Source organism: Scatophagus argus, chromosome 23 (genome assembly GCF_020382885.2).
Source record: "Scatophagus argus isolate fScaArg1 chromosome 23, fScaArg1.pri, whole genome shotgun sequence".
Lineage (NCBI taxonomy): Eukaryota > Metazoa > Chordata > Actinopteri > Scatophagidae > Scatophagus > Scatophagus argus.
In genome coordinates, this window is record NC_058515.1 from 1,046,289 (window position 1) to 1,073,707 (window position 27,419).

Sequence of the window (27,419 nt, forward strand, 5' to 3'; positions counted from 1 at the left end):
CATAGTGGATGTGTTCTATTCTCTCCTAGTAAAGGGCTCTTGAGGAAAACCAACAAATATTTCCCAGCATGCCTGTAGTGTGGGAGGATGTAGGATTAAAAAAAAAAATGTATCCAGATAAAATACCTAAAATAAGATTTGTCTCGAGAGGCTGCTGTCTGTCATGGTGTTTGGGTGGAGAGAGGATTATAGTTTCTAATTTTAGACCAGGCTAACATGCTAAAACCTTTAAATGTTAACAGTCGCATTCAGACTCGACATCCCATTTAAAGCCTATGTGGTATTACGTAACAGAATCAAAGGCACGTAGGTGTAAATTGTGAATGAAGTAACTTAAACGACATATCAGCTGAAAAACAAATACAATACATACTCTTCAGAATTCCAATTATAACAACCTGTCATGTTTGTCCTTTGTAAGTTATGATGTTTATTGCATGTATGTTTCTCTCTCTCTCTCTCTCTCTCTCTCTTTCATCCTCTCTGTCCTGTCTACCTCTTCTTTCCCCCCTTCACCCAGCCGACTATCAGCCGGGTCCTGCTCAAGGTTTCTTCCTGTTAAAAGGGAGTTTTTCCTTGCCACTGTCTGCTTGCTCGGGGGTTCAGGCTCTGGGTCTCTGTAAAGCATCTAGAGACAATTTTGATTGTATAAGGTGCTGTATAAATAAATTGAATTGAAATTGTATTGAAGTGTTACAAAGTCAGTAGCTGTGTTCCAGATAAGCATACAGTTCAGGAATTTGGTGAGGTGCTGGGTAAGTCCATTCACTGAACTTCTGCTGATTGGACTGTCTGCTGTCAAAGTTTACTTTATTGACATAGCTGAATAAGAGTAAGTACCATAACTGGATTAATATAACCACATTTGAAGAATGGGGCTCAGAGATTTAAACCAGGACCCCATTTTTAATGACTTCAGATTTTAATTGACCACTGAACCCCCCAAATTCTGTCAACTCTTATGTAGAAAAGTCTGATAGTCAAACAGAGGTTGTTCATCTTAACTGATAAAGCATGGTCTGGCACCATCATATGTCACTGATCTCATTAAACCATATCAGCCCTCTAGAGTGCTGCGTTCCAGACCATGGTAATACCACAAATATCTCCAAATGTAGATATGGAGCCAGGGCCTTTAGTTATCAAGCTCCTCTTCTGTAGAACCGGACTGGTACAGCTGCTGGATCCTGAGCCCTCTATGGCCCTGCCTACTGCACTGATAGTGCTGCTGGATCCAGAACCCTCTCCATGGCCCTGCCCTGATCGTGCTGCTCCTGCTCTGCACTGTTCTCTCCATCTCCCTGTCTCTCCTCTCCCCCTCTCCCTCCCAGGCGGTCACAGCAGAAGGCCGTCTACACTGAGTCTGGTTCTGCTCGAGGTTTCTGCCTGTTAAAAGGAAGTTTTTCCTTGCCACTGTCACCATATGCTTACTCAGTGTGCTTACTCAGACAGCACAAATCCACCACTGGTTTTGTTAACTAACAATATAATTAAGTAGTTAATACATGTTTTTTCAGATCTTCTGCAGGACTTTTCCACAAGGTATGCTGGAGAGTCTTCCCACTACATCTAAAAGGAAGGACGAATCTACCTGGACACCAGCCTGAAGCCCTTCTTACAACCTGGCAACCCAGAGACTGCTTTTATTCATGGCTTCTAACTGATCTTTAATGAATTAGTAAATAATAAATCTTAACAGTTAATATAGTTATTGGTTACATGTTGCACATGTTTTATAAAGAGTGACTTACCAGAAATTGGTACCCAGTTTAGACATATGATGTGACGTCATCCATTGCAGTGCTGAAATGACAAATCCCATTTTTTCTGCCTTCGTTATACTAGTCAGAATTCATTTCCTTTATAAAGTTCCAGATTAGACTGGCTCCGATTTGTAATTATACAGGTTTTATTTTATTATCTAACCTACTTTAACTTGTACAGATATTGTACTCTAGTCCAGGACTCTCAGACCAGAATCCAGGGTTCAAGTACCTTCTGTGGTTTGGTTAAGGTTAGGGAAAAATCGTGATTTTGGTTATACATTTAGAAAAAAAAAAAAAAAAAAAGGTTTATGAAATACTGGTGCCATTTAATCTTTATGATTCGTGTACATGGACACAAATACAAAACTCCATCCGAAACCTGTCAGGACTGTCAAAAAACAAGAAGAAAATGAATTCATCCCAATGTACACGAATCCTCTTCAATAGACTTTGTCACTGCTTCACAAACTGTCACGATGCTGGGTTGCCAAAGCACACACACATACCTTCAGTTCAATGTGATTCCAAAACCAGAATTAAGATTTCCCTTCACTGGAGCCCAAATGAGAGAAGACAGCAGGCAGCCTGACGGTGTTTAGTATTTATTCAAAGATCATTGAGGAGAGGATGCTTATCTCACATGTCGGCATGTACAAATGAAAGGTGAGAGTGAAGAGAAATGAGGAGCCAAATAAATCTCTCCCCATACACATACACAGTCTGAACATACACACACACACACACACAAGCAAAATGCATCATATCTCATTTCAACAATTGTTTCATCATTCGATTCATTGTAACTTCATTTTAAATAATTAAGTGCTATGTCAGAGCTCTTGTCGAGTGATGGAGGCTTATTCTTAGGCAAAGTGGACCAATCAGATCTGACACTGCGTCTCTGCTGTCACAGTGTGGCAGGGAGACTTTGATTAGGCAGGCTTGTCTTTAACCGCAACGTCAGTCTGGTGTCAAAAGCTTCAACTGAGCGAATCCTATCAATATACAACAGAGCGATACGGACACCATCGAGAAAAAGTGGAGATTTTGTTAATGAAAACATGTTTTAGTTTTTCTGACAGTCCAATACATATTTCAGAAAATTACACCTATGATATTATGACAGCTTTTTTTTGTTCTCCAAACTTTTTTCTCAAAATATAACCATTTTGCCCTCATAACGTTCAGTTTTTAATCATGGCACAATGACTTTTTCTCCTCATGCTTTTTTGTCTTCCAAATTACAACTCAATTATGCTAACATTATTACTTAATATTTCCACTTAATTTTCAAAATGTTTGTTTTATGAATTAGCAGTGTCCCTAATACTCTGTTGTATAGCAACACCGACACAACCAGAGCTGACACATGTACCCAGAATCTTCAAACGTCAACAGCCTGCGTGTTCCTAAAAGATCACTGATGAATTGGTTTTTGATGACAACAGAATCCCTGAGTTACATTTTCCAGGTGAAGAAGAAGTGACATTTTATGGCTGACTTTTCTTTCAGACAGCTTTTAAGTTTTTCTTCATCTTGTTTTGTTGCATACACTATTATTTTTTATTTGTTACAGTGAATACAGAAATGAAACGGTATCAAAACTTGAGTGAACTTTTCAAAGCAAAGTCCAACAAGCCACTGTCCGGGCGTTAAAGGTTGCCTTCAATGCTCTTCAATGAAGTAGAAAAACTGGACATAATTACAAACACATTTTGTAGAAACCAGGGTGCATAAAAGTGCTTGTATAAAGGAAAAAATAATTCTATTTTTTTCATATATTTACATATTCTTTTTGTGCAGTTCCAAGTAAAATGAGTTGTAGATGATGAACAGAATGCAGGTCGGTGTAGCAACAATGCAGACTGACAGAGATAACATATCTCATTATAATGGATGAGGGAGGAGGCGTCCTTCTCCTCCGCTGTAAACAAGGAATTAAATAGATTAGAGAACTCTGAACTCACTGACTGCACGCTGGCATTCATTGTCTTCAGCAATAACATCAAACACAGTCTCATTGAACTGGCTGTACAGAGGGAAAGCTGGGGTTTAGTACATTTTTGGGAACAAAGTGCTGTGTTGTCTTCAGACACATTATCGTTAAACTAATTCACCTTGGCCTCGTCGAAGACACTGGTTCAAACTTCCTGAGAGCATAAAGACTCTGGCTCCGCCCAGAAACAAGCCCTGGGACCCCCTCCTGGACCTGAGAGTTATCATATACCACGACAACATATCTGTCCTTTACGAGTTAAAAAAAAAAACAAATATAAGTGGCTGGCCTGAACAAGAAAGTGTGAAAGCTAAATTCAATTCGTGTGACTTCACAAAATACGTAGCACTAAAGGCTTGGTGACATGGCGACTTAGTAGCGACTAACTGCAGCACTGGTTTCACATCAGGTAACTGGGAACATGTTAGCTGTTAGCCTGTTGGCTTGTCAGCTGACCTACACTGGCTACACTGACTCCTGTTTCAGGACTCCACCATTGTCTCTGTGGAAGAGAGTTTTATACATGGTGCAACACACCAAATGAGCTTCCCCTCCCTCTCTCACAGGACAGCAGCGTCATGATAGCTAATGGTGACTACTGGTCCATGATAAAAATGTGAATGCTAACGTCCATTCCACTGAAACTGATTGACTGGTCAAGTTACTACTTATGGTGCTAGTCAGCTAGTCACTAGCCAGCCACAATGGCTCCCATATTTCACTGTCACAAATGCTGATTTGATCTGGTCTTATAAAAAAAATTTAAATGGAGGTAAATCTAAGACACAGATTTTGTGGATCCATACAGACATGCACTCACCGGGGTCATTTCCTAAATCTAAACCTAAACCTGGGTGACACGGATCCTGTGCAGATAAGGCACTCATTAGTTTCAAATGAGTGGCTGGACCTTCATTTTTTAGGACATGACACTTTCACGTTGTGACACTGGCGCTTGCTACCTGCCACTTACATCACAGCAGTACTCAGGTCCAGACCTAAAGGGGGTTCCAGTATAAATTCCAGTATTTGTAAACCTGGGTCTTATTCTCATTTTTTGACCATTGTGACTGCTGGTCATGATAACATTTTCCTCAGCAGCTGCAATGCAGAGATTTGGGAAATTTGGACTGCGGCAAGAATAAAGTCAGAGGACACTCAGAGCAGGGATTAAGAAAATAAGACCCTGTTTGACAAATACTTGAATTTGCCTTCAAGAAAAGAAGGTACAGGGCTGTTTTTGAACAGGGGCCATGTGAGGAGCAACGGACGGAAGCCTTTTTTAAGTGCCAAAGTGTGCCGGAGTGGGAGCCAGCTCGGTGTGCCCGTGGTCCTGGGAGGAGAAGCAGTCATCAGAGTGGATGAAGTGCAGGGCGGTCTGATTGTAGCTCAACAGGGCCTGCTGCTTCTCCTCCGGGCTGTAGTCCAGGGAGTGGGGATGGACCTGCTGGATGTGCCTCTTTATGGTGCTGACCTTCAGTGTGGCCAGAGTGGCTCCACACACCATGCAGATGAGTCCGTGTCTGCGGCAGTCATAATCCATCAGGTACTCCATCCGCCAGCGCACCTGGTAGTTCCTCCTCTGATCCTTCCCGGGGTAATGGCCATGACGAGAGGGTGTAGCTGCAGCGCCGCCGTCCCTCGCTTTACCCTTAAATCCGCTCCCACTCTCGTCCTTCTTCACTATCTTGCTGGGTGCTCTGACATCAGGGGAAGCGTCCTCGTTCGTCTTTCCTGTGGTGTTTAGGATATCAGCTCTGCTCAGGTGGACTTCTGCTGAAACAATAAATAAATCACAGAGAGAGCGTGCTGCTGTGTGTGGAAACTGCTGTTTTGCTTACATCACAAGCAGCTATGTCATTTTTGCATTATGTAGTGCTGCAATTTGACAAGAATTTTATGTAAGGAAATCTGTCTTGTCTTGCTAAATGGTCCTTGTCCTTTTAGACAATGGATTCATCCTATTTGTGCAAATCAAATTACAGATATGCAATTCAAATTAGAAAAAGATAATATGGAAAGAATCTCTGTTCCCAGCATAAGTTGTTTTTAAAAAGGTCTCTGTCTCAGCTGACATTAAGAAACACCACTATTTAGGAAACTGACAGTTTAGCAGTAGAAGAAATGATGGCTAAAAGCATCTCACCATCTTGAATTTGTGTGCCTTCGCTTGAATAATCTTTGGTCCAGGCGGCAGCCATGGCTTCCCTTTCTTGTCGGCTCAGGGTTGTGGTCTCGGGGTGACATTCCTGGATGTGGCGGCGGAAGCTGCTGACCTTGGATTCATGCAGGACCTGAGAACACACCATGCAGTATGTGCCCTGGCCCTGAGGCCCATAGGCCACCAGGTAGTCTAGGCGGAGCCTCCACGGGTCACCCCCGCGCAGTCGCCTCTTCCTGGGCTGGCGGAGGGGCTGGGGTCCCTGTTGCGGAGCTCCAACACCTCCATCCTCACCGATAAGACAAGTGTCCTGAGTTAAAGTGCCATCACCTTCTGGGTACAAGTCAGTGTTGAGCTGGATGGTCTCCACATCCTGAGCAAAGAGGTCCATCCCGGCTTCTTTGGTGTTTGGCTCTGATTTGATTGAGTTTTCTGGCTCTTCTGTTATGAAGCAAAGAATCATACAACATATAACATGTGAAAGATTAAACATTATACAAAAATTATTTCTTTGGCATTTAGCAACTACAGGTGCCTACGTTTTGGTACTGTCCCTGGTGATTCTGCTGTTGAATGATAAAGTCAAATAATCATTATTAATGGGACAGCTGGATGCTCATGGAGCACACCGAGGACCAGATATGGACTGTGGATGGATTCAAGAGGGTGACGGGATGTCCAAGCTGCTCGGCTCACCCTGTTACCATGGCAACACTGATCCCGATAAGCAGTGATAAAAGGGTTGGTGGGTGGCGGACAGGTGGAATTCTGCTGGTGACATCGGTACATTTCAGATGTCAGAGGGATAGGACTAAATGATGCTGTTTCAGATCAAATCTATTCATCGTTTTCCTTACTAATACCACTCGCACATTTTGTTTTGGAGAGCATGTGATGTTGTGCCTTTGTACTCTCACCATGTGTCTGAGCCCAGGCCTGTAGGATGCAGTGCTTCTCTTCTGAGCTGTAAACCAAGGAGTTGGGGTGGGTGTCCAGCACATGACTCTTGATGTGGTCCAGGTGAAGTGAGGGCAGTTCTCCTCCACACACCATGCACAGCAGCCGGCCAGCCTCAGCCTCATACTCCATCAGAAACTCCTGGCGGAACCAGGCGTGCAGCGAGTCGTTCAGATAACGTTCTAGGGTCTGAGCTGACGGTCCAGGGGGGTCCTGATCCTCATCTTTGGGCTGGGGGGCTTCACCCTCCTCAGAGTGGGGAGACAGGCTGAGAGGCTGTTGTTGTTGCTCCTGGGGCGTCACAGGGTACGGGGGTTCTGTTGTATTTAGAAAGTGTAAAATGAAACTAAAGGAAAACAGTTCATCTTGGGTGTCATTGCTGTTGGCAAATAAGATTTTCATTTTTACAGCAAGGGCGGCACGGTGGTGCAGTGGTTAGCACTGTCGCCTCATAGCAAGAGGGTTCCAGGTACGAATCCCGGTCTGGGCCCTTCTATGTGGAGTTTGCATGTTCTCCCTGTGTGGGTTTTCTCCGGGTACTCCGGCTTCCTCCCACAATACCAAAAACATGCACGTTAGGTGAATTGGCTACTCTAAATTGCCCCTAGGTGTGAGTGTGAGAGTGTGTGGTTGTCTGTCTTTGTGTGTTGGCCCTGCGATTGACTGGCGACCAGTCCAGGGTGAACCCCGCCTCTCGCCCGTAGTCAGCTGGGATAGGCTCCAGCTCCCCCCGCGTCCCTGACGGATAAGCAGTGTAGAAAATGGATGGATGGATGGATTTTTACAGCAAATGTATATCAATTCCAAACATCCATCATAAGCTTTTTGATTACTAATAATCTGTATCAGTATCAGCCCTGGAAAACCGTATCACTCGATCCCTAGGGAAAACCTCAGCTACAGTTATGTAGGAGCTTATCTTCACTGTACCAGGGCATTCTGTGTTCACTGGGGGTTAAGACATTATAACTTAATCTGACTGTAAAAATACCTGTTCATGTTTTATTATAACTCTCAATATTTGAATGAGTAAATTTCCATGCAAAAGTTCAAATGTGCACGGGTGTTTTGTACATTTGTACATTTGTATAATGACACCGTTGCATTATAAACAACTGCTGAGTCCCCGAAACATTTATACTTTTTACCTTTTATTGATTAATTATTTTAAAGGAATCTCTCAATTATTTAAATATTTTATTTGATATGGAATGATGTCTGTATGCATAGTGATGCCCTCTTTATGTATAACAGCTTAGTGACCTCTAAATGGTTGTTTTTATACAGTCTTGCAGTGGAAATAAAAAAAGGGACAACAGAAAAATGAACCATGTGTGATATTTTATTGATCCCTGTGGGAAAATCCACCCAGCCAAAATGACTCCAGGAGAGCCATGCAAATCCACACGCAAAGCATAAAGAAAGGAGCAACTAGGCTGTCGAACACCCTTGTTTTCACATACTTTGTTATCAGAAATCCAACCCACAACTTTGTTTCTGCAAAAACTGTTTACCACTGAGCCACTCCATTGCCTCTTACTTCTCTACTTTCAGGCCTGCACATGATATTCCTGTCGAATACTAAATAAAACATCTTTTTACTAAAACCATCAGATTGTTGGAGAATTGAGAACTATCACTGGAGTCAGAATAACCACCACAGCCTCCTCTATAGGAAGGACCGGCCTTAAAGGCTTCATAGATAAAAATAAAATAAGTGTAATGAGGGTTATTCTGTTACAGACCTGCAGTAACCACCTGAAGCACTTCCTTCCTCATTCTGTGACTCTCTCCTGAACATTTTATCTACAGGTTGTCAGTTGTTGGATAAAATCACAGATTTCTCTGGATTTGAACATTGTTAGAAACGCCTGGATTGATGAGGTAAAGATTAAACTGTGAAAAAGTGGTCATAATCTGAGCAATATGGTTTACAATCAAAATTCTAAACACGATGTGTGTCATTTTTTCTATTCTAGATGTTCCTAAGCATAAAGTAGCTCAGTCAGAACAGCCATGTCCAGGCACAATCCCTCCCCAATCCCCAACACATCACTGAACCATTACATCATCCTCTCCTCCTCACACTCCACTGGGCCAAGACATTAACTCATACTGCCACCAAGTGTGAGATTTAGAAAACTCCTACTCACCAGCAGCATGTTGGTCTGAGTCCAGCCGCTCCTCTTCTTCCTGAGGTGAAGGTCTGGCAGTGGAGCTGTATGACCTTTGACCTCCCCCCAGACTCAGGTGGCTCTCCCACCCTGAGCGGATGACCTCCTTGTCTGCAGCGCTCCACAGCAGGGAGTCGGGATGCTTCTGTCGGATGTGCCTCTTAATGGTGCTGAGTTTCAGGGTAGCTAGCGAACTGCCGCACACCATGCAGATCATCCCGTGCCGCTGGGGGTCAAAGTCCATCAGGTACTCACTGCGCCAATACTCGTGGTAGTAGCGGCGGTGGTCGCGGCCCGGAATTCGGCTCAGACCAGGACGTGAAGCCCTCTGGACCCGGGGTTTACGTCCAGAGGGCCCGGGGGCTGGGGAGAGGAGGAGCGGGTGGTCTGGGCCCTCTGTGATGCTCCAGTAGCTGGTGCCTGGAGACCTGACAGGTGTGACCATGCCAGCCTCTGATTCCTCCTCACCATGGCCATTGGCAAGACCGTCCTCTTCTGACAGGACCAAGAGAGACAACACTTCAGTCCTGCTGAACTGTCTGTTTAGACACGTAAGTAAAAATCTTTAATCTTTTTGTAAATATGTTATTAGGGAGCACCAATCCCGTTTTCTCTTGTAGTGGCGATTTTCTGCTGAACGAAACAGAGTCAACTCTTGTCTTTTTGTAAGTTTAACTCAAACGTTTGCAAACAGGCTTGAATAAATGCAGTTAAGTTTTACGTATACAGTTTCTGTGAGTGACTTTATCTATCATAGTTACACACTGTCCTCCCTGTGTAGGCCATAAACAGCATCTTAAGAAATAACGGGGTGGTTGGAACCCCCTTATCTGTCCTGTCCTGTCCCTGTCCATGTTCTCGCTGACACATGGAGCACAGATAGAGTGTAGCTCCCACAACCTGCTTGTTTTGTTTTCTGACACCAACTCCACAACTTCGCCTCATTGTGTTGGTCAATATGGAGTCCCAGTCTCATGACAGTACTCTCTTTTTCAGTCGCAAAGACTGTAAACCTCTCTGTACAGATATGATTGGAATCATTACCCTTTTATCCAGTTATCTCTCGAAGAGTTAAGTGTAAAGAAATATGGGGCTGTAAGTGAATACCACTACTTCTTCTTAGCTAAACATGCACATTCATGGACTTGTTGTTCTTTATACATTTGTTTGTTAAAACTTGTAATGACAGTCTCTAACAAATGGTATCTTTAATGTGGACCTGGCAGAACATCTTCAAAAGGTGTCTGTATAAAACCACTTATTTACACTGATAAAAATTCAAGAAAGAAAGAAAGACTGCACAACCAAAAAAAATGTCAAACTCTATATCATCAGTACATCAGAAACAATGTGTACGGAGTCCAATAAACGACAAGAAACTGCAGTACAGGAATGGTAAAGATATGTTTGAGTCCATTCAGAAACAGTGTCACAGCGTCTCAACTGGACACTATATCAGCCACATAAATCTGTACTGGTCGGGCTATTATATTTATCTGCTGATCAAACTGCTGTGTGTATTTTCCCTAAATGTGGAACTACTGTTTGTGTTACAAGGTTAAATTTGTTTATTTATGCTTTCATTCATGCACAGGTTGTAAACCGGTGTCTCTTTTTAAGTATTCAGATTGCTTGTTGTACTAGAGGATTACATCACTAGGCCAGAACAGAGATAATGGCATAAAAGGTATGCAAGTTACAGCAAAAATACATAGACTATATACAAAGAGAATTTTTTTTTCCCAAAATGTAGTCTTTTAATCTGTTATTATTAGGCTCACGCTGACTTGACAGCACTATCACTCTTAATGAAAATTATCTTGTCTCTATGCTGTTCAGATCGCATTTTTACGTCCTACGCGAAGGGATTCACTTGGTTTGTATTATCTAATACGGGTTATGTATTCCAATAGCCCTTATTATTGTTTACTCATAGGTAGGCTATGAGGCGGCCTGTGCCGCCGCTGTCCACTAGGTGGCAGCTGCGTGTCTTGGTCCGCCTGCCTGCGTGCTGTTGAGCCTTTGTTTATAGGAGCCACAGAGACGGAGGGGCCATGCTGCTCCATGGCATTGTCCCTGACACGGATTAACTGGCTGTCTGACAATGGCCGTGGCTTTGACAGCCACGCAGACTCACACTGCGGTGGGAAACACCAAGAATAATAACACTAGTTTTTTTTCTTTACCTCCCAAGTCACTCTCCTCTTGCGTCGCTTCCTCCTCTCCGCTTATTATTAATGAGAGCAGCTCAGCCTGCTCGGCACACCGGAGGTCCACCGGCTCGCTTTCCCCCGTTTCTTTCTCTTCCATCACTGGCCTGGCTGCTGCTTTAATAGTGGCTAGTGTCTCTCCTTTCTTCACTGGATCGTCGCGCTGAAGCGGGACATGTCACTCAAACAACAACATGTTATAACAGTAACATGTCCACACCGCTCGGCACCGTTCGACACGCATCTGGCAGGCGCTCTATAACGAGCCCATCGCAGAGGAGCCCGTGCTCTACGATGTCCCCCCACGCGCCCCGCACGGGAGCCAAGTTAACTTTTCATAGAATCACACAATCATGTACTCCGCTGGCGAATAACCCGCTCCTCCGTCCTGCTGTGTGTGGAAGCGCCTCGGCATAGGCCTCCAGTAATGTATTTTAAGGATCTTGCTTGTCTTCAGGGTGGGGAGCCGGACTAGGGGCCCCTGGGGCTCCTTAAGGGGCTCCTGGGTAAATTTAAAGAGACAGTAGCAGCGTCGACAACGCACACCCACCCCGGGGGGCGGGGGGCAAACGGAGCAGCAGGCGCTAATGCTGATAAGCTGCTAATACAAATGCTGTTGTTCTCACTAAATCATGCGATGGTGCAGGCGCCTTGGTTCGGCAAAGCATCGGTTAAAACGGTCCGTCGCAAATCAGGCCCCCACGAGCTCCGGCTCTCAGTATTTTGTGCTGTGGATCCCATAGCGCCTATGCTGTTTATAAAATAAATTCTTACGTTTAGCGTTCCTAGCAAGCAACATTGTAGATCTGTACCACATAATAACCCGTGTTATTATACAAAGGGCTACAACTAGTGCACGTTAGTTGTTCGATTCATCGGTTAATTGCTGAGCCCAAGCTGACATCTGACACACTCAGATTGCTTGTTTTGTCTGACCGATGGTCAAAACCTCCAGCTGACTTTGACAGTAGAAAACCAGCACGAGCTAGAAGGTGAAACCCACAGAGTTTTTGTTTTAAAAATGACTTAGGCCTACATGAATAACCAGTTATATCGCCCCAAATTGTTGCCATTGCTGTTACTATTTTTTGGGGCTGCTTGTGTTGATGTAGAATAATCTGTAGTCGTTTCAACTCGAAGTAGGCATGTACATCCTCAGTTCAAATTGCTCTTGTAGCCTATATTGAAATAAATATATTTATATTTTGTTGGTTATTGGCCTAAATAAGATTAATAAGGGAATTTTACAAATACGTCTACTCCTGCCCATTTCTTCTACTGCTACTGAACACACCACTAGGCTGCTACTTGGCCTCCACAAATACCATTTCTTCACCACACTTCTATGAAGAATACACGTTTGATTATTGTGTATATTATTCAAAATACAAACGGCAGTGCAGCCAATTGCCTTGCTGGTTGCTGCACAAAACCCCAAATGAGCTGAGGCCATCTGTAGAAAAAAAGCCAATAAATCAATAACCCTTTGTCCAGCTGTTCCCAGTTGGAAAAGAGTGTATGTCTTTGCAAGCTTTACATATTTTCTGTGCATTGTAACTGAAATTTCTTCTGACTGGTTATTGAATTGAGGTTTTCCTAAACAGTGGAATGAAGGTTAGGTCCAACCAGCAGCCAGTCAGTTGTGACTCGTGGACTTTAGTATTAACTCATAACCACAGATTTGTGAAATCATTTTTCTTGAAGCCCAACAGTCTTCTTAATGGGTTACGGTTTGGAAAAAGAAGGGAGGGGGCGTTGTAATGCACTGTCTCCGTGTCCACGCCACGCAATAGAGTGAACACACACAAACACACACGGAGCGAGCATCCAGGTCCCACATCCTGGTACTTTTCAGCGTTGTCAAGGCAGCCTCAGAGCACGACTGGCTGGCGGAAAGTAGCTGCAGTGTCCTGGCAAAATATCTGTCCAAAACGTTCACTTAAACTGTCCCGGAAAGTTAGGTGTAACTAAAAGGTAACTGGTATGCATGTTTTTCTTCCACACGTATCCTGCTTTACAACAGTAATGTGCGGGTTTTCTCGCTTCTTTTAGACAGGCAGCAGACACAGACAGGCGCCAGTCCGTGTGGACAAGAGGAGGAAGATTTTGTCCATTGTGCCGCTGAGAGACAGCGCTTAAGGCTCGGTTTACGCTCTAATGTGGCAAATTTTTGACTGCTTTGGTGTTATGTATTGTCGATTTAGCATTAGCTGGGTCGCTTCGCTGCGTTTACAATCACATAAATACAGAATAAAGAATAAAAATGGCTCTCGACGTCTAATTTGTGATAGAAAGGGACAGGTTTAAAGGGACAGTGTCACTCTGCTTCCTTCCTGGTTCCTGTAGCTTGCATGTTTGTAGGCTACATACACGACGTGTCTTTATTACCAAAGATGCCGGGAAATGAAAAAGCTTATTTATATTCTTGAATACTATATTTAAATGTGTGGCCAGCCACGAGATGTGGTTGCTCACGTGGAATTGGCTCCCTGTTTCCAGGTGTTGTGATAGAGGAGATGGGCCTTTTAGCCTGTATTCATTGTCTTTTGATTTGCATTTACACAAACGTTACTGGAAATGAGAACATATGCTGTCGTGAGTCCAAATACGATAGATTTTAGCATGTTAATGAAGTCAAAAGTTACAAAAAACAAACAAAAAACAAAAACAAGCACAGATGAAACTAATGTTTTCACAAGTATTTTTTAAACCATATCTGCCTGTATGTGAATATATTACATATGAAATGTTGCACATGTGATGCAAAATCATGAATTGATGTTTTGTCTTACATTCAAGTAAAAATCTTGGTTTCTTAGTGTGTGATATAACGTTAGATCGATATCTTTGAATAACATGCATACATTCTGCATGTTAAATATTTGAAACTACTTGTATCTTTATCATGTATATTACACGTATATACATATTTTTTTTTAAATGTTGGGTTTATTAAAGATGTTTCTGGTAATAGTATTTTGCACACTGCAAGTGTGTAAAATATGTCTGCATTTAAAGTGGAGCTGATAATTGTAATGTATCTAATGAGATTAAGAACTTCATTTACAAAGTTCATCATGTTCAGCTTTTCTTCAAATGATCTGAGAAGTACTTATTCAAATATTGAGGTTGAATAGCATTTTTTTTTTGTTTTGTTTTGGTTTTTTTTTAAGATTTTGAAACGTGTTACTGACATTCTTCCCCCACTCCTGTTTGTAATAGAACTTAAATGATTTGTTGATGAATCCAGTAGTTGATGGACAGAAAATTATTTGGCAACAATTCTGAGAATGGACTTATTCATTTTATTTACTCTTTAAGCAAAGAAAAACTAAAATTCAGTGTTTTCAGTTACAAAGATATGAGAATTCTCTGGTCTTCTTTGTTTCCTGTGATGCGAAATGTTGAACTGTTGGTCAAGCAAAAATATATATTAACATGTACATGAGAGAATTGCTGTGGACATTTTTCACTATAAAATTTCTCTAAATATCTGACATTTCAGTGATTCATTGACAAAATCACTGTCAGACTTATCAATAATGAAAATAAGTCCTAGCAGTCCTACGCTGTAAATTTGAACAGCAAAACATGAGAAACACTTCTCAGTGTAACGCAGTTCAGTACAGCAGCAGTGCAACTAGAAATACTGCTTGATTGGATTGCGTTAGATTGTACCAGGTGTACCAAATAAACTTTACAGTTGCACTTTGATGATATAACTAAAACTTAAGCATTATATGGCTGCACTATTGTATCAAATTGTACAGGTCTAACTAAAAAAGTGGCCACTGAGTTTATCTCAGACATTTTTTTATTGGAAGGCTGGGACCTCTTTGGATTGTATTAAGTCATCTTGCCATAAGATAGTTCATAAATTGCTGGCTTATGACAGCAGGTTTATGACCAAGTAAGATAAAACTAAGAACTGTTTTGTTTTGTTTTTTTTTGCTTCTCAGGACACCTGCATACTGATGTGATGTCTGAGAAATTTGGCAGCTGCTCAGCAGAGGAAACACACCTACTGTTGTATTATATACATGGACACCAGGACACCATGTAAATTCATTGTGGTGAGAATTCTGGACTGAGGGGATGAACTGAATCAGCGTGACAAGGAAAGAGCCAGTCAGTACTGTTGAATGAGAACTCATGGGCTGTCCAAGCTGGCGATAGCATGCCAACTGCAAAAGGTAAAGGTGGTTCAACGTCACACCGCTACCGACCTGCTTCTCAGTATGATGATGCTACCCTTGCACAAAAGAGAGAATACTGGAGAACTAAGAAACGGGAGCAGAGGGCCCGACTGTCAGAGCGAAGAGGAAAGCCAACACAAGACAGTCAAGGCAAAAAGCTCCTCTATCCAAATGCCCCTGCGGTAATGAACTCCACCTTATCTGGCTCCTTTGCTGCTTTTTCTTCTCCTTTGCAAAGTAATGATGAGCCATACAAAACAGCCAATGTCTCACCTGCATCACAGAGTGGAAACACAGTGGGGGACAGCTCAGCTGAACCCACTGAAAGCCAAAAGGAGAGATGGCTTGAGACAGTCAAAGTCAACAAGGTCTTGCCTCATTTGCCAGCATCATCATGTTCCCTCTCAGCCAAAGCTGCTGGGAATGACACAGCCACAGTGAAATGCCTGACATCCACACCCAGTGAAACCCAGCTGAACACCAGTTCCTCAGTGCCTCCAGTCAGAGTGACCAGAATTACCAATGGCAGCTCCACTAAATCAACACCTCAGCCATGTGTGTCTATGCAGGGAACATCGGTCCCCAAAACGCAACATACGACACAAGTTGCATTCTGCATTCAGCCCAAACTATTACCCACCAATGTGACCACAGGTATGATTCTTGTGTCTTCTCCATGTGCCCCTGTTTCTATTAAAACAGAAGGCAAGGCAGCGAACACACCTCAAAGTGGAACAAAGAGTGCCTTGGTCACCTCGCAGAGGGCTAAAGGTGTTGTCAACTCACAACCTCTCCGAGAGTCCGAAGAGGAGAGAGCAGCCAAGCGCAGAGAGCACTGGCGGATCAAAAAACGAGAGCAGAGAGCAAAGATGGCAACTCGAATAGCTAAAGCCAGAGAGAGGACGCAGGGCACAGAGATGACGTTACAGAGACAAACAGCACAACAAACAGGACTTGTGACCAACACCATTCTTCAGCATCTTCCATCTCAGTCCTTTTCTAAAAGAGCAGGCCAGAGGCAGTGTCCTACTCGAGGCAGAAATTATAAAGTGCAAAGTGGGGCTATAGTTAACCTGCAAACAGATAAGACAAAAGTAAAAAATCCACATGGAAACAGTACAACACAGACAGCTGTCACATCTGATGTTATTTCTGTGAAAAAACCAGGGGAGTTACAAAGAAAGCTTTCAAGTTATGTCCATCTTTCTAATGTTTCCAGAGGGATTGCACGATGCAAAACACCTAGACAGAGGTTAATTGAAGCCCAGAGGAATTTCGTGAATCAAAGAAATATAAGATGTAAATCATCATTGCTTGTTTCAGTCTTAGGTACCAGAAATATCCCTAAAATTGACCCCAGCGACACCCCTGAGCAGATTATAGCCAAACGGCGAGAGTACTGGCGGATTAAAAAGCGTGAACAGCGAGCTAAGCTGTCAATGGAGATGAAGACGCGATTAAAGGAGAAGGACTCTCTGATGCGAAGAGTCAAACGTTACCAGAAAATCCTGGAAGAGATGAGGAGGGCAAGAGCACTGACGCAATCAGCAGGAAGCACCCTGAGCCATGCCTCTGAGACCATTGGAGGGTTCATCAAAGAGGATGGGACAGTGACCACTAACATTCACCAGGTTCCTACAGATCACAACAAAGCAGTACACAAAAGTGAAGAGGAGCCTCATGTAGTTTCTAACAATACCACAAACACAAAACCTCAGCATCAGCCTGATACTAAACAGAGAAATATTGTACCCATTCATGTAAACCAGCCTCCCCCTCCACTCCGCACAGCTCAGGTGAAAGTCTCTCTTTCTCTTCCTGGACAGTCTGTGAACAAGCCTCCAAGACTACTGTCAATCAAACCAAGGACTCATCTTGAAAACACAGCTGTTTCTAATTCGCACTCACTAGCAATCCAAACTGTTGGTCAGCTCACGCTCACTCATCCTCAGATCCCTCAAAATGCTGTTTCTGGGGGATCAGCATCAGGGTCAAACCTTGGTGGATGTGTCATGAAAATGGCAGTATCAAATAGTGTACCATCAGTGCTCTCTTTGGATTCAGAGTTGACAGAGGAAGAGAGGATGGCAAAGAAGAGAGAGTACTGGAGGATAAAGAAACGTGAGCAGCGAGCAGCTCGTGCTGCTCGACTGAAACAGGGTGTCCTGCAAGCGAGGGCAAATGCAGCCTTTCAGAGGAGGAAGGCCCAGAAGCAAGTAGCAGTAACCACTGTACCAATGGGCAGAAGGCTTACTAACCATACAGGAAATATACAACCTCAACCCAACAACGGTGTGCCTGTTACATCACATGCAAATGAGATGAAAAAAGAGAGTGAGTCTGTGCCAGCAGTTGACCTAAATTCTCAACCAGAACAAGCCATCTGTCCAGATATCAAACCCCCAACCTCCCCAGCACGACCTCCAGCGCCTCAGCCAGAGCCTGACCTAGCTCTGAACGCAGACAGTCAAGCTACCACTCTTTTAGCTGTGGCCTCTATGAAGAAACTCCTGGAGGAATCCCTTAGCACGGTGACAGAGTGTAAAAATGAGCAAACTGACATTAAAATAGAGTCAACACAGGAGGCTTCAGAGCCAGAGATAAAGCCAAATTTACCCCAGCTCTTCTTTGAAAAAGATGAGGTGGCTCCTATTGCTGCTGACCTGGCATTGGAGATGAAAAGCTGGCAGCCAGATGCTGATACTTTGGTACAGCCAGGTTTAATAATCCCTAGCCTCAAGGACACACCACAAATTAACCAGACACTCCCACCTCTTCCCTTCTCCAGTGACACAGTCCTGCATCCAACTTGTGAGCACTCATCCCAGACCCTTTCCAACTTCACAGTAAACCCCATGAAAGCCTCTGATGGCCTATCTTCACCACGTAGAACCCAGAGGCTTTGCACCAAAAAAGCGGGGCATCTAAACTGCTGTTCCCCAGAGCCGCCAAAGCTACATCACCTGGCCACGGATCAGCTACAACCACAGCAACAACACTGTGAGCAACAATATCAGGCGGAAGAACAAAGCCAAAACAGCAACTTGCTACCAGCACAAAGGTTTTGCAGTGTGGTGACGGAGCACAGTGGTTTAACCGGCCTGCAGAGGAAGAGGGAGTACTGGAAGCTGATGAAGAGACAGCAAAGGGCCAGAATAAAGGCCAGGCAAACAGGAAGACAGGGTGAATGCAGCAGTCAGCTTTCCGAGAAAAACATCCAGGTGATCTGACACAAGGGAATAATGTTCATTTTGTACCATCAGAAATGTGTGGATGCTGACACACTCACATACTCAGTGGACAAATTTTAGTAGAAGCAGCAATTTAAGACAATACTTAGCTAAAATCCTGCTGCCTTTGCTAGCTAGCCACTGTGACAATAGCATTTGAATTTGTTGCACCTCTCTAAAATGGTGAGACATGATTCTTAGGTTTTTGTAGAATTTGAGCACCTCATCATTTTATTTATAGTAACACTCCATGCATGAATCATAGAGTGATTTTGTAAAACCCAGTGATATTTTTTAATTTATTTACTTTTTTTAAGGAACACTTGTGTTAATACAACCTCAGAAGTTACATTTGAGACTGATCAGCATGAGGCTTTCACAGCGGCTCCAAGGATATGTCGTTAATGAATGCTAACAGTATGCTAATGAGGCTTTAAGATTATAATAATAATAGTAACTTTATTTAGGTAGCACCTTTCAAAAAACAGGTTTGCAAGGTGCTTAACAATCACTAAAACCAAAATTGACAAATTGTACACTGAATAGAATGCATTAAACAAAATATAAATAGACAAATGGTGAAGGTTTATTTAAAAACCAAAAAAAAAAAAGAAAAAAAAGTGGTGTGCAGCAATAACTTTTTGCTCATGTCCTGTTAAGGATTCCAAACTCCCTATACTGTAATTTAGACATTATTCTCTCAAAACTTATGTGGCCAGAGTGTTGGATGACCCTTAATTTACCGTAAACCACCAAAGAAAACATTTACCAACATTTGACCGTTGATGGATGATGAAGTTTGATTATACTGATTACACAGGGTAACTAAACTTAAAACTGACCCATAAAAGTGATTTAGACTCCTGTTTATTCTCTTGCAATATGTGAATTATATGTGTTTGAGGTGATGCTAAAGATATCACTGCCTGTGCTGTGAGACTACAGTCAGTATCTGATTTTTTAGCACAAAAAATTCAGAGCTTGTAGGCATGGCCAAGCGCGTCTCCATCAGAAATCTGAATTATTATACTGCAAAACTCTGTCTGCCGTTTGACACTTGAACATAAAAATATAGAGGAGAGTATGACTGAGAGGGGTCTGCTTCAAGTTAGGAGCAAACATGTGAGTGTGTGTATTAGAAAAGTTGTCTTATTGCTGCATATATGAGTGTATCCCTGTGACAACTGAGATAAATCATTTCTTCATGTTGTGTTGTTTCTTTCAGGCTCAGCCTCTTCTTTTTATCAACACTGTTAAGGGTGTAAATCCTCCAGCAAAACCAGCCCTCCAGCCCAAACCATCTGTTGCTTCTCTGACTGCAGTGACCAGTATCCCGACAATCCTGGTTGTTAGCTCTACAACATGTAATGCTGAACAGTCACCTGACACCCTTCAGGTCAAATTGCCCATCACCAGTGTCTCCTGTTCACTCAGAAGTGAGTCAGATTGTCAGACTGAGTCCAACTACCTAGGACCTCCAGAGAAAAAGCAACAAGCCATGCCAGGGCCACAAAAGTGGATGTGTAGAAGCACAGATGTAGACCCAGCTCCCTGTCTCCCTACTCTGAAGCCACCAGACAACCCACTGTCCAGTATCAACCTGCAACCTATTGAACCCCCTGGCCAAACACCAAATTCCACCCCCAGTCCAATAACAATCTCTTGTGAACAACTTCAGATCCCTACACATCTGTTACAACCTCCCGCCAAGCTGGCACCTGTAAGCACTATGGTTCCACCAAAGCTCATCCCAGGTGAGTCTGAGGGGGATTTTTTGAGGAGGAAACGGGAGTACTGGAGAATAAAAAAGAAGGAGCAGAGAGCCAGGAAGGCCATTCGAGATAAAGGAATGTCCCCAAGCAAAGCCTCCACCAACTGGAGGCCCACCCTGCCTGTCCAGGACATACAAGCACAGGTAAGAGCTGCACACGTATATAAAAAATTGATTTATGGCTCACAGACTCTCACTAATTATTATATTCATGTTAAATGATGAATGCCTGAAGGTGGTGGTGTGAGATTGTAGTGTCACGTAGATTTTGCTACTCTGACTGATTCTACCAGTTGTACTATCACCAGCGCTGTCAGTTCGTTCCTAGCACCTGACCACTGCTAGTTTCGCTCTGTCTTTGTGTTTGCTGTCGGTTCCAGGCCATCAAGGAGGCGTGAAGCACGGTTACGCCTACACAATGAAGCCTATTGTCAGGCTAATTCACGAGGACATACTCACCTGTTGGCAATCATCTTCAACTCACTAAACGGCGCATTAAACTGATCACAGAGCTACTTAACAAGTGACTGATTGCTGAAGTGTCAGCACTCGTGCGAATCCCTCTTGTGTGAAGACCGTCTCGGGTAAAGTCCAGCGAGTCTACCTGCGCGAGTCCATTGAGCAAGGACACAAGTGGGCAAACTAAGTCCCTTGCCTCACATTAATACCAATGTGCTTCCAGTGTATTCCTGTTATCTCAGATCGGGGTAGAACAAAACAAGAGGGCGAAACCATTATAATTTCCGGTCCCTACAACCCAAGGAGGATCTTAAATTCTACTCAAACTCTAATTCTACTCTTTACTGGAAGCCAATGTAGAGGGGCCAACACAGGAGAAATGTGGTCACGCCTCTTAGTCTTAGTCAGAACTCGAGCTGCGGAGTTCTGAATGAGCTGCAGAGTCCTGAGAGACTTTTTAGAGCGGCGATCACTCATGTGATGAACGCCTCACTGGCTACCAGAACATTTCCAGCTATGTTCAAACAAGCCAGGATAACACCCCTACTTAAAAAGCCTTCTCTCAACTCTGCTCTACCTGAAAACTACTGGCCGGTCTCACTGCTTCCATTCCTATCTAAGGTCATTTTTAAGCAGACCTCTGATTTCCTAATGCTGAATGGGCTACTCGACCCTAAACAGTGTGGTTTCAAAAGCGGTCACTCCACTGAAACGGCCCTGCTGTCTGTGACAGAGGCCGTGGAAACTGCAAGAACTGAAGGTCAGTCCTCGGTCCTCATCCTGCTTGACCTATCAGCTGCCTTTGACACTGTTAACCGCAGCATCTTGCTAACTATACTCTCAAACATGGGCATCTCAGGCAAACACATGCGTGGTTCAAATCTTACCTCTCTGGCCGCTCCTTCAGTGTGTCATGACTGGGGCAAATGTCCACACCCCATTTGCTATCCACAGGGGTCACCCAGGGCTCGGTGATGGGTCCCTTTGCATTATACACCACTTCCTTGGGGCCTAACTAACATGGACTTTCATGAGCAGGGCTCAGCTATAAATCATGATGTTTCAGAAAAATGAGCACTTGAACATACATCTTCATGATAAGAACTGTGTAGGTGACAGAAATCATCTTTTGGAAAAATGTATTTGATCCATACTTTAAGCTTTTAGTTTAACCCATGTCCCATGTCCTGATGTGGAGGTGGAGGGGTTTATGACCTGTACTGCAGTCAGCCTCTAGAGGGCAGTCAAATGTTTTGGTTTACTTTTGGGGAGATCTCATGTTACCCATCTTTATTATACAGTCCCAGGCTTATACACAGAAATATGTATGGCTCAGTTTTACTAGTAAAACTTGGGGGTGGTCATGGTTCAGGGGGGTAAAGATGCATGGTCAGCGGTCCCCCAGTCCCCAACACTGTAGTCTGTGTGTTGAAGTGTCCTTGGGCCAAAACACTGAACCCCAAATGCATAGCCGTGTGTTGGTGTGTGTGTGTGAATTGTTACTGTTTCTGTAGTCTCAGCCACCATAATGGAGAATGTGTGTGTGAAGGCTGACTTGTGTTGTAAAGCACTTTAATTGTTTGGTCAGACTTTTAATAAAAAGCAGTAACCATTCATCTTAATGTCATCACTAAATTCCACAGTGTGATTTATTTTGTCATGTACAGTAAGAAAAAAACAGAACTGCGAGACATTTGATACAGTATGAACATATTCTCCGTTTGTGTATTACAATATTTTTTTTTCTCAAACCCTGAATTTTCTCTCTCTGACTAATCCCTACAGGATTCTGCTCAGTGGGTGAGCTCCTCTGAGGAGTCAGAACATCTAATGAGGTGGGAAATTTGTATTTGTTCTGTAAAATTTGTTTTGTTTTCAGCTCAGTGTAGAATAAAATGAACATAGCTGCTTTCTTTCTTTCATAGCACTTCAATGGACACGGACCTAGAATCCTTTCCATACCCAAGTTACACAGCACCTTTAGAAGGTGAAGTATCAACTAAATCATTTTGAACCTAAAAGAATGCATTTTAGATTGACAAAATTGTCACAAAACCTTCTCTTTCTCTTAACCATCTCTTCAGATGAGTCAGAGCTTTTGTTCGCTGACTATGAGAACAACACCAGTGAGGAAGGTCCTGTCTCAGACACTGTGTGGAGGAACCGCTACCTCATGGACTATGATCCGCTCAACCAGCTGCTGGTGTGCATGGTGTGTGGAGAGCTGCAGTACTCCCACAGCCTGGAGGGAGTGAGGGCCCACATTGATGAGGCCCACCCGGATACATTGACCATGGACCCTAGGGAGAAACAGCGAATCCTGGAGACCTGGGATGAGCAAGTGTCCCAGCGGGAACGCTTCTTCACCAGCCAGCTCCAGCAGCATGGCGGAGCCCTGGCAGGTACAGTATGACTGCAGAGAGACGACACTTGGTGACAAGTGAAAGAAAGATCACTACCAGGAGGCTATGCTAGTATTAGTCCAGAGGAAAATACCCCAATTACTACTCTCAACATTAACCATGAATTGATTTTAAGTGTGACTGTTCCCATTTGCATAAAGAAATAATACATTTTCCTTTTAAAAATTTAAAGTTGAACTCATAAGGAATATAGTCATACTATGTTTAATTCAATAAACAGGGGTTTCATTACTACTAATACTTACTTGGTTTAGTATAATCAGTAGCTTATGGTGGCTAATGTTAGCAAAATGAGCCTGTTGTTGAGTCTGTTTCCTGACTTTGTCACTTTTTTCAACTTTTGCTATTGCAACACCACAGTTGATGAAGAGCAGATAACTTTTTGTACAAAAGTAATCACATTGTACCTCAACAGAAGACATGCAGTTTCCTACTTTAGGTAGCCATTCACCTGCTTTCAGTCAGGTCACCCAATGATGATTTCGTTAAACCTGAATTAATTGACAAGGCATTTTTGTGACCACGTAGGGACCCTGCAACAACTTTTAAACACAGAAACATTTGCTCAGCTTTGGAAGTTATTGCTTTGAACATGTTAGGAAACAGTTGGCTATTTACACAACCAGCAGACACAGAGCAACTTTAGCATTCATTTGGAGTCCTGTATGTGTTCTCAGTTAACCAGTTACTTATAGTTATAGAAGTTAAATAGACACACTTTAATGGTCCCAGAAGATTATACCTAATTCTTGTGGTGACCCTCTGACCTCTCCGTTAGTACATCATTTTATACACCTAAATGATGCATTTTCTCTTTAATCTGATATCTCATGACCCCCAGGTTGGAAGCCCTTCCTCAAACCATGTACTGGTTAGACTGTATAGTAGAATCATCAGAATGCTGTTTGTCCTTGATTTTGTTGTTTGTTTTTTTTTTTCCATTTGCCAAACCTGTCTGACTTCTTTTTCAGAAACACATAACAGAAGCAGAGTCAACTGAAGATCACAGACCAGGAGACAAAACCCACACTTCATTTGTCTTATTTATTTGTTGTAATTTTTTTTTTATAAATTTGTTTACTGTCATAAAAAGTCACCTTGAAAGAGAATGCTGGATAGGATATGGCACATTCAGCCTAAAGCAGCTTTACCTCATTTAGTTCCAGGGTTGTAATGTGGGTTTATGAATGTTAGCATGGACTTTTTTTTTTTTTGAAGCTGCCACCGCTGAGGATGCTTGGACCTGTCTTTGTAATGAACATGCAGATGCAACTTATATTGATATAATTTTCAGATTCTTGCTCTATTTCCTAATATCTTCTATCATTCCTTTTAATTTGGACCCACAGACTTCATCAAAAACTGATAAAAAACTGAAACTGCATTTAGACTACCAGTGGAGAATAAAACCCAGTTGCTCTCAAGATTCTCTTGAGTCAGTTGCTTTAAAAAACATTATATGGTGATCTGACTGAGAGTCAGCAGAATGAGTCCACAAGCAGGAAACAAATTTCTGGTGGTACGTTATATTTACTTCTCATTTACTTTTGCGATACCACTGTAATTTTGTTGGCGATGTGCTCAAACTTATCCCTATTTGTCCACCTAGCCCTATTAGCACACAATAAGTCTTGCTTATCAATCCGTTGCTTAGTGTTTTCTGTGCTGTAGTGGAGAGTATCTTCAATTTTATTTAAATGTTTTTCAGATATATTTGTCATCCAAAAATGAATTCTATCTGCACAGGATGATAACATATTTGGCTGGTGAAAAACCAATGATTACAGCTTACATTTCTGAAGAATATTAGTCTCTGCTAAAACTCTCTTCTCCAATGTGATAATCACAGTGGGACGAAGCAGTATTCCGTGGGGTTTGTGAAATACTCATTTCCAATATTGTTTTTGCCATAGCCAGACATTTTTTATCATTCTGGGTAGACAGTAGAGATCTGTGACACCATGAAATACTCTTGAAAATACAATCTGCTGCTGGATAACAGGTAAAAAGTAATGTTTATAATTTTCCTCAAAGGTTTGCAGAGGTAACAGTATGTAACCTGATCAGAGAGTTAATGCATAGTTCCACCAAAACGTAGTACAGTGAAATTAATATACATGTGTTTTTGAAGTATTTGGTTCTTGACCCAGTGACTACACTCAGTTGGTGAACTATTGTAGCTGACTAGCAAATTGCTAACTCCCTAACTGGTCAAGCTAGCGCTATGAGTCAAAATAGCCTCAATGATTCTCAATAATTTAACTCTACTGTTCTGTTCACTTTTTCCAGGCATTTCCTTCACCCTTCTAGACTATTTGGTTAAAAAAAAAAAAAAAAAATCACACAAAATAAAGCTTATTAGATTAGCTTAGTCGCTGATGCAATAAGAAATTTACACAGTTTATAAAAAAGACAAATTTGTAGAAACCCCATCTCAAAACTATTAGCAAGCAAATGTTCTTTTATGTATCTGCAGGGTTAAATAAAAGTGAACAGGCTGTGCTAATAGGCTACAATATCCTGCCCTTTGGTCAGTTATGCAGGTTTGTGTTTCAGGGTTTACCAAAGTCAAACTTGACGAGAAATAGTCGCACAATTTTTTTTTCCCATTTGAATGAATCTGCTAATCGCAGCAATATAATTGGAATGATTTAAAATCAGTGTGAAATATGGCAGGTTTTAAATGCTGCTGTGGTGAAGCCTTTATGTATTGAGCCCTGAAATTGTGAATGGGGCTAAAGATAAACTCAGATAAACTCAGTCTACCTTGTGTCTCTTACATTGCAATATCTAAAGCTTGCTAACATTAGCCCCCATAAGCTACTGGTCATACCAGACCAAGTCAGACTGTAGCAGCAAAACTTGTGAATAAGTAGTAGGATTTATCATTCCTGAGACCAGCTTTTATTTTCTAAGTGAAGGATTGCATTATTTCTTCTTTAAAATCAACAGTCATCAATGTCCGACCCACTTTACCTTACTCAGCGATTAGCAAACTGTGGGATATATTACTTCTTTCAGATGTGCAATTAATGTACCCCAGGCATTGTTGAACAATTCAACTGATGAATAAATGGTTTAAAAGGACACTGAAATGCAATGTCAGGCTCTTAAAGATGTGTTCTGCTGTACCACATCAGAGCTGAACAACAGCTGATAGCTAAATAGTTACAACATATTATACATTCAGTTTAAATTTAAACTCCCTGTTCTGCCAACTGTAAGGAAGGAAATTGCCCACATACAGCACAAGAGGTAAACACCTTATATTATATATTATACCTTGTAATATATCATTGCTGTCAGTTTTGTTTAAAGTTTTTTCTGCTCTATTGGTAGATACACATTCAGGTCCAACACTCTTCTCGATCCTTGTTAGTTAATGGAATTTTGCATGGGTGTCCACAACAGTTTTTTATGTGGTACTGCACCATGCTGTTGTTCAAACCCTGAACCTTACATACACTATATGGACAAAAGTATTGGGGCAAATCTATTTGTTATTGAATTCAGGTGTGGTATGGGACTGTTTTTCAGGGGTTGGACTTATAGGCTCCTTAATTCCAGTGAAGGGATATCTTAATGCTTCACGATACCAAGACATTTTGGACAATGCTATGCTTCCAATTTTTGGCAACAGTTTGGGGAAGGCCCTTTCCTTTTTCAGCATGACCGTGCCCCAGTGCACAAAACAAAGCTCCTTAAAGACATGGCTGAATGAGTTTGGTGTGGAAGAACTTGACTGGCTCACACAGAGCCCTGACTTCCCCATCCAACACCTTTGGGATGAACTGGAGTGGAGATTGCGAGCCAGGCCTTTTGGTCCAACATCAGTGCCACAAATGCTCTACTGAATGGGCAGAAATTCCCACAGTAATACAAAATCTTGTGGAAAGCCTTGCGAGAAAAGTGGATGCTGTTATAGCTGCAAAGGGGACCAACTCTAGTCTCAGTTCTGTCCCAATACTTTTATCTATTCAGTGTACATTCAGTGACTTTTTATACTGACAGCTTTTTTTACAGTAACTTTCTCACCATGTCCTGCAGTTCATATCAGCTTGAAAAACATACTGAAA

The 27,419-nt window shown here is 42.4% G+C and overlaps 2 protein-coding genes across 5 annotated transcripts; one reads left to right on the forward strand and one right to left on the reverse strand.

The window, feature by feature from the left end:
• Positions 1 to 2,356: 2,356 nt before the first annotated feature.
• zfta (zinc finger translocation associated) lies at positions 2,357 to 12,114 on the reverse strand. 4 transcript variants are annotated; one of them, XR_006842379.1, is made up of 6 exons: positions 11,241 to 12,114; positions 9,034 to 9,549; positions 6,841 to 7,197; positions 5,909 to 6,364; positions 3,884 to 5,535; positions 2,357 to 3,690 (listed from the first exon to the last, which is right to left on the reverse strand). XR_006842379.1 is itself a non-coding variant. In XM_046380416.1 (5 exons), the coding sequence occupies exons 1-5, from the start codon at positions 11,362 to 11,364 to the stop codon at positions 5,045 to 5,047; spliced, it is 1,905 nt and encodes a 634-aa protein (XP_046236372.1). In that variant the 5' UTR covers positions 11,365 to 12,114; the 3' UTR covers positions 2,357 to 5,044. The 4 variants fall into 4 exon arrangements, 3 of the variants coding, with proteins under 3 accessions (XP_046236372.1, XP_046236371.1, XP_046236373.1); XM_046380416.1 differs by having other exon boundaries at positions 2,357 to 5,496; XM_046380415.1 differs by having other exon boundaries at positions 2,357 to 5,535.
• A 919-nt stretch (positions 12,115 to 13,033) lies between these two features.
• On the forward strand, positions 13,034 to 24,407 carry si:dkey-28a3.2. The gene is made up of 7 exons (XM_046380414.1): positions 13,034 to 13,238; positions 15,224 to 18,681; positions 19,916 to 20,605; positions 22,706 to 22,755; positions 22,846 to 22,907; positions 23,005 to 23,322; positions 24,315 to 24,407. The coding sequence occupies exons 2-7, from the start codon at positions 15,442 to 15,444 to the stop codon at positions 24,341 to 24,343; spliced, it is 4,389 nt and encodes a 1,462-aa protein (XP_046236370.1). The 5' UTR covers positions 13,034 to 13,238; positions 15,224 to 15,441; the 3' UTR covers positions 24,344 to 24,407.
• Positions 24,408 to 27,419: the final 3,012 nt, after the last annotated feature.